The sequence below is a fragment of the Neopelma chrysocephalum genome, unplaced genomic scaffold (assembly GCF_003984885.1).
Source record: "Neopelma chrysocephalum unplaced genomic scaffold, ASM398488v2 Primary Assembly neopelma1_81, whole genome shotgun sequence".
Lineage (NCBI taxonomy): Eukaryota > Metazoa > Chordata > Aves > Passeriformes > Pipridae > Neopelma > Neopelma chrysocephalum.
The window spans coordinates 97,205-109,442 of record NW_020897743.1 but is presented as its reverse complement, the minus strand read 5'-3'; the positions used below and the strand labels follow the sequence as shown (position 1 = coordinate 109,442).

At 47.7% G+C, this 12,238-nt stretch overlaps 1 protein-coding gene across 1 annotated transcript in view; it reads right to left on the bottom strand.

Moving 5' to 3' along the window:
* The window catches only part of SH3BGRL (SH3 domain binding glutamate rich protein like), a 30,974-nt gene extending 21,738 nt beyond the window's left edge, over positions 1 to 9,236 (bottom strand). Inside the window, exon 1 of the mRNA XM_027690535.1 lies at positions 9,117 to 9,236. Within this exon, the coding sequence (XP_027546336.1) occupies positions 9,117 to 9,161 (45 nt within the window). The 5' untranslated portion in view covers positions 9,162 to 9,236. The remainder of the gene's footprint in view (positions 1 to 9,116) is intronic.
* Positions 9,237 to 12,238: the final 3,002 nt, after the last annotated feature.

Here is a 12,238-nt window from a genome sequence, read left to right as displayed (position 1 = left end):
TGTATTTTTAATCCATTCACGGGGTTATTCTGCTCCTCTCCCACTCTGCCAGTTGTTCTGCAGCTGCTGCTCTGGCCAAATACATTTGCAACATGTGCACAGGAATGTCTTGGATAAGCAGCATTAAGTATTTCCTAAGGAATAAAGTCTTGTCCTGCTGTAGTCCATGGCAAAACTCCTAGTGACATAAGCACAGCCAGAGATTGATCCCATGAGGTGAATACAGATGTGCTGCTTAAACCTGCCTGGAAACCACTACTCTCAAAAAACGTGGCTTTATGTGAAAACTATGATTATTTTTCCCAGAGGCTTCCTTTTTGCTGTTTCCAGCAGGCTTTTCCAGTTGATTCTGACTTCTGCCTGAGGCAGGAGGGGTGTCTGATACACCTCTCTAAACATTTAGGGACACCCCCCCGAAATGTGATGTTTGCCAGCATCTGCAAAATCCTGCTGGTCTTGGAATCACCTGCTGTTTCTCTCACCAAATGCTTGTTTTGTAGGTAAGAACTGCTGAGACACACAAAGAAGAGCCATGTTTGCTCCTGTATGCTCTCATTCCCATCTCCCTGTCTGCCCAAGAGCCCAGGAAAACAGTGACATTTCAGCTTTGATTAATGGAAACCTTTTCCCAGTCACACCCAACCCAAACAAGATGCTGGTTGTGAGCTGGCAGAGCTTGTTCCATGCCCACTGTCCCAGTCACTAATATCCCAATCCCGAGCTAGATCCCACAGTGCACTTCACTCCATGTAAAATAGAGGACCTAATGACAAGGTTTCCCTGTGCAAAGTCTTACTCAGTCTTCAAAACCCTGAGATTTCACTGTTTATCTGCCAACAGAAAGTTCTGAGCAGCTATTGAATGACAAATGGCTTCACACAACATTTCTCAGAGCCACATCCTCAGCTCCTGCAGCGGGTCACAGGAAACCAAGAGAACTGCCTTTAACTCCTGCTTCCCCCCAGGCTCTGGTTTTATTAGGAAAAGGTTCTTCCCCCAGAGGGTGGTTGGGCACTGAACAAGCTCCCCAGGGCAGTGGCCATGGCCCCAAGGCTGCCAGAGCTCCAGGAGGGTTTGGACAACACTCTCAGGGACAGGGGGGGATTGTTGGGGTGTCTGTGCAGGGCCAGGGGTTGGACTGGATGATCCTTGTGGGTCCCTTCCAGCTCAGGATATTCTGTGCTTCTGTGATTCCAACATAAAAGAGAGGACCACAGCTAAAAGTTCCTCTCATATCTACAGTCTCTCACAGCCCCTCACAGTTTGCAAAGCAGAGAGGGAAGATTTCGGTCACATTGAATATAAAACAGAGACAGAACCTGTTTACATTTCAAAAGAACTTTCTGGTTACACCAAAATGTCCAGAGCCTTCTTATACCTCTACAATTGCAGGTATCTATAATCACCCCCAAATTAAAACCAAACCAGCACATCCCAAACACAGACATACAATTCCTTTACACCAAACATTTTTCCTGGACAACATGGAATTAATTTTTTAAATGCAAACTGTTAACGTAATTTTGGAAGCAGAGCCAATTTCATCCAAGAACAGAAGAAAGCTCTGCTGGGTTGGATCCAACACTCGTATCCTGTCTCCCCTGGTCACAGATCCCAGGGAAGAGCACACCAACAGACTGAGCACAGAGAGCTACACCACATCATGCTTTCTTCCCAGACTCCAATAATACACACTTCTGAGTCAGAGGTGTAGTAATTATGTTTAATAGCCCTTAATAGACTTTCCCCTTAATTTGTCTCACTGCTTCTCCAGCCTGTGCACTGTCTGCTCCACACCATGTCCTCGGGCAGGGAGTTTCTCCATTAAATGCCTGTTGGCAAACAAAGTATTTCATTTATTCTGAACCTGCCACCTGCCACTCTCACTTGTTCTACCCCAGTTGTTTCATTGGGGAAATTTATGAATAATCCCTTCCTGTTTGTTCTCCCATGCTTCATTTGCTGTTATCACGTTTCAGACTTTTTCAGTTCTTTCTTTATCAACTGCAGAATTAACAGAATCATGGACTAGTTGGGAGGGACCTTAAAACTCATCTGGTTCCACCCCCTGCCATGGGCAGGGGCACCTTCCACTATCCCAGCTTACTCCAAGCCCTATCCAGCCTGGCCTTGAACACTTCCAGGGATGGGGCAGCCACAGCTTCCAATTATCATCCACAAATTCTACCTTACTGGGTTGTTCCTCCCACAGCGATCACCTCACTCTGCTTTCTTCCCTTTTCTCACTTTTATAGATCATTTAAAAGCAAAAATTCCAGCCTTCTAAAGATACAGACTCACCACACTTTTATACAGTGGTTTGGGGTTTTTTTCTTTTGTCCTTTCCAATCCTAAGAATTCCTGACATTTTGTCTGCTTTTTATGGCCACGAATATGGTATTTTTGTAGAATTACCTAGTGCAGCTCCAAGACCTCTCTGCTAAACAGTATTTTAGCAGTTTAACCCTAATTACATAGGACAATGATTGTTTCTTCCCAGTTTCCCAACTGGAACAGCTACAGCAGGCTCTTCTGGCACTGGGATTGCTTAGAGTTCTGTGGGAACCTCCTTGTAATTTCTGCATATTGCAAAAGCAGCTGATACATTCCCAAATCTTGATTGCTATTTGTTTTATGCAACTGATGTGTAATTAATTATATGAGTCAAAAAGAAAATAAATAATCCTTTCCTCTTATCCCACAGCAGTTTTGTTATGAAAAAAAGATTTTTAACCTGGCCAAAGCTTGTCTGAAACTTTCTAGAAGTCCAGGGATTGACTCTTAAGGGATCACCCTCATTCCTATGCTCCAGGCAGCTCAGGTTTGAGGCTCAGCTTTCTCCTCTGACAGTGCATTGATTCTCCTCCCTGCTCTGTCTCTGTCCAAGCATCCGCTGGGAAAAAGCCTAGCAAAGAATAACATCCATTTGTCCTGGAAGGCAGCTCACAGCTCCCACATTTCCCTGAGATCCTTGGTTAAGCACAGCTGCCTCTGGCTCCTCTCCTCACTCCAACCCCCCAGCAATCAAACAACAGGTAACAGTTACCATTTCACACTCCAGAGCCTTTAGAACTTCCAGAGAGGCTGATTCGTGCACAGAAACAGCCCCAGTAAAGCTGCACTTCAGATAGTTAATTAAAGAAATAAATCATCCCATCCACGTCTCACAGGGGAAATAAGTCCAGGAAGGAGCTGTAAGTCAGGATGTAAAGACAACTTGAGCTGTATCCGGACAGCACTAACTCAGTCAGGCCAGTTGGATGCTGACCCCTCACATTGTCTTGTGGTGCCTTAAAGCTCAGTCACCCTCCTGCCTCCTGCATGTCAGAAAACAGCCCGAACAGTGAGCTGGAGGTGCTGTCCTGGGAAGGACGTGGTCTTGGATGGAGGCTGTTTTCCTGGGACAAATAACAGTAGATAAATATTACAATTAAAACTCTTTCAGGCTTGATTAAATATCTGACCAACAAAAGCACTTTAAATTTAATCATAAACCAAAGGTCTCCCCTGAATACAGCTGAGGTTAAACAAATGGCATTAACACCAAATGTTCACGTTTGAGCAGAAACATTCTTGAATAGCAGAGTATTGATATGAGTTGGGGATTTGGTTCAGGTTTCCAGCCCTCTGATCAGTGCCAGGAACTGAGATCAGCAGTTCCAGGGCTGGGGAGCACAAAGCCCAGGGACATAAGGCAGAGCTCACCTCCCTTGGCTACAGCAACAACACATCCTTAGTCCTTCTTTTTGAACATACAGGGGAATATTTTAGTTCTGTTCTGAGCTTGAACAGCTGAATTCTATCAGTGTTTTTGTAGCTCCATTTGTCTCCTGTCTCCCCAGTTCCTTCTTTTCTGGGAGGAGTAAGAATAACCTTGCAGAGACTCTTGGTTTTGGCACCCTCTGCTCGTTACACACATGCCAATTCACTGACTTCTGTAGGAATTTTCTGAGTGTAACTTTATTGCCTCAGGACAAGCAAAGTTCCTTGTTCAACTTTATAAATATTTATTTCAAGCCCCCAAGTGCTTAGCCCTGACATGACACTTTATGGATGATCTCTCAGAATGTGCTGCAGATCAGAGTTCAAGAAAAGCCAGCCCAGGCTAAAACATCCACCTCCTCCCCAAAATCTGCCTTTTCTCCTCAAGCAGAGACATAATCCTGATGCACCACCTCAGAATAAACACTGCCCAACCTGCATATACAATCTATGGAAATTTTCAGCCAAAAGCCTTTCTCAGCCTTAACTGTGGAAGTGTAATTTTCCATCTTTCTCCTGCTGTCAGAAAACTGGTTTTATTTAAGCACAGTAGAGTGTTTTCTATTTTGATATATTGAAACTATTGCAACAACTGCAGCCAATTTAATCTCTGGCTCCATTAAAAATTTGAATGCAATATTTTAAGAAAAAAAATTGACTTATCTAGAGTTTGGAACAATGACTTCAGCAAAAAACAACCCAGGAGGCAGATGGGACACATCCGAGCTCAACCCGTGTTATGGATTTTGTCTTCCACCCCGAGAGCTCTAATTGAGAACAATTCCTACCATCTGATTGAGAGAAATACAGTTTGGTGAACACTGGGCGTCCAAAAAAGTCCTTCTCACATATTATGTTTCCACAACAGAGGGGCTTAAAATCAATACCAAGCCTAACAAGTCAAGTCTTCACCCACGGTTTGTTACCGGCATGAGCTGAGTATCACCAAAACAAATAAACAGGGAGAGATTGTTTTTAGAACTACAGACGCAGCTTATTTTCCCCACAATATGTGGGTTTACCTAAACTTGCATCCCATCACAAGACTATTTACCAAAGATTCCTCTCGGTGTTCTCTTCCCACAGGAGCTGCCCTGCCAGGCAGCCGAAGGAAGTTCCCGAGCTGCTCCCCGTCTGCTGCCGCTGCTCGGGCCTTCCGCAGTGACCGCCATGACCACACACATCTGGCCGGGACAGCAACGGGAACGCTGCACGTGGCAGCAGAGCAGAGACACTTGTGATGCACACACTGGCCACAGCTGCACACACAGAGACACCCTGATGTTTGCCCTCAGAGCCACCTCCAGCCACGGCCCAGCACCTTCGAGGCCTGTTCCGACCTGAGCGCTTCTCTGATTCCATGAAACCTCACAGCAGACAAGCAACACAAACACAAACCACACAGACTCTGCTCATTCTATCTTAGGGTGGTAAGACTTGCATTTATTGTGATAAGCTGAGGAAAAAGGCCCTTGAGGGATTTCAATGCAAGATAGAATTTTTTTCATACAATCTCCGTCTCTCCATGTATTACTTCCCTGGGATTCACACTTCAGCAGGATGAAGCGGCTTCGCCAGCCCTCCCAAAGCCCTGAGTCATTGAGCAGGGACAAGAGCTGGTGGTTACATACTGCTTGTTTCCAGCTGCTCTTCTCCAGAGCTGTTCTCCCCTGGAATGCCATAGGAAGCTCTTGCCACTGGCTGTATATCCCCAGGAGCACCAGCAAGTCCACCAGTGCCTTACTGGGTTATGAGGGAAAAGAGGAGAGTAATTGTGAGCAAATGTTCACTCCCCTGACCACAGGCCACTTTCCTCTTCACTTCCTGGTGGGTGGGGAGAAGCCCTAAACCCTTTCCCAAGCAAGAAAACAATACAAGAAAAACATGAAACCCCCCCATCTTTAACTGTGTGAATGAAAAAATAAACTGAAATTTCCTTTCCTCTCTAAAACCAGTCCTGAAGAGCAGCAAGTCTGTGTACCATGGAACTCTGACTCTGGAGATCATCTCTTCTCCTTGCCATGTCTGCAGCCACAGTAGGAGGCGAGGAAGGAAAACCACCCACGCAGCCACCAAAACAAGGGAGGGGGGAGAGCCTGGAGACATGGAAACATCACAAAGATGAAGTGCCTGGCTCTGAGGAGTGTCTGGACACCAGAGGTTTGATGTGGCATTTTCCACAGCCCACAGCACTGGCAGTGGCACAGGGGAGAGCTCAGCCCACCATCTGTAGTGCTGGCACTTTGCTTCCAGCCTCCAGTTTCATCATCCCCACTCCTGGAGCTTGCAAGGGGATGGGGGATGAACGAACACAATTCTCTTGGACAAAGTCCGTAGTCAAGACCCGGTGCAGTTGTTGGCAACAAATGCACACTCGTAAAACTGAGAAGAATTCAAACAGCTGGCTCCCTTCCACGGGAGATCAATAAACCTGGCAGTCCAGCTGCCTCCAGGAAGAAAGGGATTCTGGTGCTGCAGGAAGGCTGGGCAATGTCTTACCCAAAAACCAACAAAATACCGAAATCCTATGGAGAAAATCACAGACTAGACTTGTGCCATTCAGCTTCTTCCCTCCTTGTATCCTTTTCTTCCCGAAGCAAGAGTCTAATGACTCTTAGGCCTCTCCTCTTTTTGCCTCTTGAAGGATTTGAATAGCCTGGACAGTCCCTGCTCCTGCAACACTTGGGGCATTTGCGTCTGTCATTTATGTCCAGAGCCTCCAACACTGTCTAAGGAACACTGTTCACTTCCATTGTAGGTCCCCCAGGAAGACTCCTGGACAGGAGTTCCACATGCATATTCCCACACTCATCTTCAATGCCCAGGTGCCAGTGCCCAGCCCACAACTCACCAGTGCAACACCCACATGGAGAAAGATTAAAGAGAAGGGGCAACTTCCCATGTAAGACTTCCAAACAGCAGGAAACTGGTGCTGTAACCATCATATCATGGGCTGAAATTCAAATGGAAGGCCAGACAACACGCACTTCACCAGAAATCCCTTGAAACACACTTATAAAATGCCTTTGCTTAGACATGAGCTTCACACAGTATTTTTTCCTCAGTGATACACCCTACTGAACATAAACATTATGGAGAACAGTTCCTTGGGGCAACATTTTATATACTGTGGCAGATCATACCACATAACAAAGCAGGACTTTGCCAATAACAGACCACAAAATTTGGGCACCTTCCAAGACTCACAGCCCCGGGGTGTGAGGTGTGAAGCAGTCCCAACCCTTTTCCCTTCAGTGGGAGACGATGCTTTCCAGTCTCACAAAAGCTTCTCCAGCTTACAGAAACAAGGCAGGAAGGAGGAGATCTGATACTTATTTCTGGTTTGCTTCTACTCAGCCAAATTAGCCTTTTAAACCCCAAATTAACACTTTGCCGGGCTTTGCTGACAGTACAAAGCTGACTTAGCAGGAGAGAGAGCCCTTCCAGGGCTGATGTTACCCAGTTCAGTCCCTTTGCTGCAAACAGCCTTGTCTCTGTTCCATCTCTCAGTAGCAGCCTCCTCTGATGTGGATTTTCCATTCCTGGAGTGAGTTATTTCAAATTCAGCACAGGAAAGGCTCCCCTGGCCCTCCAAGCAAAGCCGGTCTCACCAACAGTTTAAGACCCATAAAACCGACTCGTTCCCATGGAGCACATTTCCCTCCAAAGAGGTGCCTCTCTGTCTCACTTTATGTTGAAACATCGATTAAAATTCTTATACTGGAAAGAAAACATCACTCTGTGAGGTGCTGGCTGGTCCCTGCCAACAGAAACACCCTCAGTGCACAGAGGAAACCAAGAAATGTGCAAGTCCTGCTCATTACCACAACATCACTTGAGCTGTTCCAGCTTTAGACACAGGCATGAGTATATAAAAAAATATATATACACGTCATAAAACTGGCAATTATGTGCACGTTACACTCAAATTCCCCCAAAACAGACTACACCAACGCTACATTCAAATTCCACAGTCAGGGATGCACAAAGGAGCCTAAAAAGCAGCAGTTAGTCAGACTGGAGCCTTGTAACGTGTACAACCCACACAAGGACGAGGCAGCACCACAGAAATCACTCAGCTAATAATTAAAAACTTCATTTAAAACCGTGAAAACAGTCAGGATTGAGATCAGTGAGTGCACCCCCAGAGCTCAGTATCACCACACAGACAGAAATCAATAGGTGCCGTGAAGAGAGCACCGATAAAAATCTATAGCAACTGAAGCAGTCAACTTGAAACCTATTAACAGCTGCATTAGAAAGAAAGAATTACTTTTTCAATCTGCTAATGACTGCTTCTTTTCGTCCAGATGATCATTCTGTATGAATCCCGCAGAAATCCCTCTGGATCCCTTTCATGAACGAACTACTCGGGATTTCAAGACCCTCTCCAGAGCAGCATCAGACAGGTATCTGCTTTTTAACAGCAGCACCAGCACGGCACTGACATCAAGATTAACAAAGATGACCCGGGAAGGGAGGGACAGCAGGGACACTTGAAGCACAGCCTCCTTTGCCATCTGTGCCCCATGGCCACAAGCTACCAACTGGTATTTGATCCGCTGAAGACCATTGATCAGTGGCTGCGCCCAGGCAGAGAAGGGGAATTCAGTGACAGTTGTTTCTGTCTTCTGCACATCACAGTCCCAAAGTTTGGGGACCTGCACCTGGAGCAGAGAGTCTAACTGTGACAGGGAAAGGTCATCACAGAGACACAGCTCGGTCTCTTTATCTCCTCGCAGTAAAAGTCACTGATCATTAACTGCAATAGCTGGCATTTCCCGAGTCTCTGGCATTTTGTAGTGCTCCAGCACATCCATACCAAGTGCGACCAAATCCCCTGGATTTCAGCCCTGGAGCATCTCTCACAGATCAAACAGAAACCAGACGATCCTGAGGACACTGAGCTACACCTGAACGTAGGCAACTCCCCCAATATTTCTGTCTATTTGCTTATTTTTCTTCTGAAAAACACAGTCCGAGCTCTGCCTACAACACACTGGAGCCACGAGAAGCGAAACCCGGTGTTCCCACACGGCAAGAACCGGCAGCTCCCGGGACAGCGGCCACACGCCTGCCACCACCCACGAGGAATAAACTCATCCAAACCCAACGATGGGCGACACATTTAGAATCGAACTTTAAGAACAACAACAACAAAAAACCCCCAGATACTGGAGGCTCTGCCTTCCCAGCGCAGGGCGAGGGGTGCGAATCACGGAGGAAACGCCGCTTTCCCTCAGCGGCAGCCGCAGCTCCGCCCGCGCCGCGCCGGGAGCCGTGAGGGGACCGCGGCTGCCCCGGCCTCCCCCAGCGCCCCCCGCCCGGCACCGGCTCCCCAGGGCGCCGCTTACCGCCGTGGAGCCGGAGGAGGAGGCGATGTAGACCTTGATGACCATGCTGGGAGCGGCGGGATGCGGAGCCGGGCGGGCGGTGGGTGTGTGCGGGCGGCTCGGGCGCGGGCTGGGGCTGAGGCGGGAGGGCGGGCGCGGGGAGGCGGCGGGAGCGCTCGCCCCGCCTCGCTCCGCGGCCGCCGCCGCCGCCGGCCGAGCCCGGAAGGGCGGAAAATGTTTTTTTTAAAAAAAAATAAATAAATAAATAAGGGGGGGGAAGAAAGAGAGGGGAGACGAGGCGCGTTCTCGACGAGCCGCGCGAGACGTGCGGGGGAGGGGGCGGGGGAGCCATGGCGGCGGAGCCGCGCTGAGGGGACGGGGGGGACCGGGCGGGGCGGCGGGGAGAACCGGAGCGAACCGGAGACAACTGGGGCGGGAGAGAGGGAGCCAGCGGAGCGGGGCCGCCATGGCAGCGGCCGCTCCCTCAGGTCCCCGTCCCCTCACGGCCGGGTCCCCTCACGGCCGCTCCCCTCATGGTTGCCCCTCTCAGGTCCCGGTTCCCTCATGGCTGCTCCCCTCACGATCCCCTCATGGCTGCTCCCCTCCCGGTCCCCTCACGGCCAGTTCCCCAGGACCGACCGACCCGTCCTGGGCTCCGCCAGTACCTCTCCCCCTCCACCCCGTTCCCCCGCCATGGCCGTGCCCGCGGTGTGAGGGCACAGGCGGCAAAAAGAGTCAGGGATGGGGAGATGTTTCTGGGAAATTATATTTTGAATTAAGAATTTCCTTTAAATATTTATTCCAGTGTGGAGAGTACCGCCCGAGTGATGTGCCGGCCCCTGTCAAAAGACACACGGCATCCAGTGAGTTCTTCGCTTTCTCATCATTATTGTAAAGTATCATCCACACAAATAAAACATCAAACCCCCCACATTTTTAATAGTTATAGTCATGGTGACACGTTATTTAGGGAAATTTTTATCCAGCACCTCTCTCCCAGTTGCCTCTGGTATTCCAAGCATTACCTCATATATATTGTATTATATATTCTGATAACAGCTTCACAGAAAATGGAAAATACTTAGGTTGATAAGCACAAGAAGCTGGAATTTTACCACCTACAAGCTAAGATGAAAGAAAGATATTTGTTCTGCTCTTGGCAAAAAATAAGGAGGTATTTCTGAAATGAGTTTTCCAAACAAGCACAAGCCTTCCTCTGTCAAATTATAAGGTAGTTTTCCTAACCAAAGAAATTATTTCCTAACCAAAGAAATGATTTTTTAAAAAACCCCATCGAATTAAAAAGTATTGAATTGTCACCCATATTTGTTTTATTAATTTGCCAACAGTAAAAAGAAAAAACAGAAAAAGCACTATTTTGAGAATAATATGCCTAAATTTGATATTAATTATGATACTTATATAGTCTTCGAGCCTGTAATGAGTTTTATGTTTGAGAAAGCAATAAGCCAACATTTATTTAGGATGATGGTACACAATAAGGAATTTCAGAATTTTATAAAATAAATAATGTAGTTTTTAATCTCTTTAAAACAAACCAAGTTAAGTCCAGGAGATTAAAATTCTTCAAGGAATGTTTCTTCAGATGTGTTTGTGAACCCCTTCCCAGCAGTTTGAGAAACACACTGGGAATTCCTGTTGCCTCCAGTGTGTAACCTGATTCATGGCAAGGAATGAGAAAAAATGCAGGTGGAGAACAGGAAAGGGAGGGTCACTTGGACTTTGGGCTCCCCTGTCACACTGGCAGCTCTCCTTTCCTTGGAGAGTTGGAATCAGGAGGTGAGATTCACCTGGAGCGAGCTGAACCTCATCTTTCCGCCTCCTAAAAACCCTGGTACAATCGTTACTCTCAAACGTGCACTTTAGGAGGCATTTTGTCTTCATGAAATGAGAGTTATTAAGTTAAAAGCAATATACACATCAGGTATCATTGAAACAACTTGGTTTTCTTGACTCATAAGAGTAAATTTTCTACTTTATTGGTGGAAAAGCACAATGTTTTCTATTCCCAGGCTACTCTTGTAAAATCCATGGTGTTGTTTTTGTTTTCACTGTTAAACACTTGTGAAGTTGTGAATTATCCTTCTCAAGGTAGAGCAAAACCTCAAACACAATGAATAAATTTTAGGTGCTCCCCAAAGCAGAGCCCAAGGGATTGGCCACCCTGGAATCATCCAGGGATTTCAGGTAAAATTGTTGCCAGTAATGGCAAAGATCCACTCACACTTTTCTTTAGAGCACAGGCAAGGACGGAGCCTTCCAAGTGCGGGCAAATTAAGCTGCTTTAGAAAAAGAAACATAGGGGAAACTCACAGTGAAAGATATTTCAGTAATAACTGCAAAATCTCACTTGTCCAAAAGGTCAGGAAGCACGTGCTCCACATGCTCCAGGGCTGCTTTGTAACCACGGAGAGAAATACACCCAGAATCCACCTGCAAGTAACCTGAGGCTGTGCCAGGGGTGGCTCTCGGAACCTGCCTGTGCCACAGCAGATGATCTGGATCTGTATGACATGGAGAAAGTATGATGGGTAAGAGACGTCAGCTCAGCACTCAGTAGGAAATAAGGAATCCATCCTTCATTCCCAATCCCAGCCTGGCAGTAATTGGAGCCAGAAGGCAAATCCTGACTCAAAGCGTGTCTCCTGGCTTTGCCATGCTCTGAGAGCTGTGTCCTGCTACATCCAGGGGGGTGGAAACTCTGCTCCCCTGCTCCAAAGGGTTTGTGGACAAGGGTTGGGAAGCTTAAGCGATCTGCTGCTTCTCATCTGGAACATGAGCAAGGCCGAGTTTCCTTGATTTATATGTGACTGTGAAAGGCTCGGGGCACTGGGTGGCACGAGGAAGTCACTGACAGGGCACAGAGCAGGGACTCCGTGACTGCTGTTCCTTACCTGTGCCATGGAACTACTGAGGGACGGTGCAGTGCAGACGGTCCAGCTCAGCACTCCCGGACCTGCTGGTCCTGGCTCAGCTGCCCCAAACCCAGCTCAGCTGCCCCATACTGGGCTCAGCTACCCCAGAGCCAGCTCAGACCCCCCAGGCCCGGCTCAGCCCCCCCAGTCCTGTTCAGCCCCCCCAGGCCCAGCTCATCTCCCCCAGGCCCGGCTCATCTCCCCCAG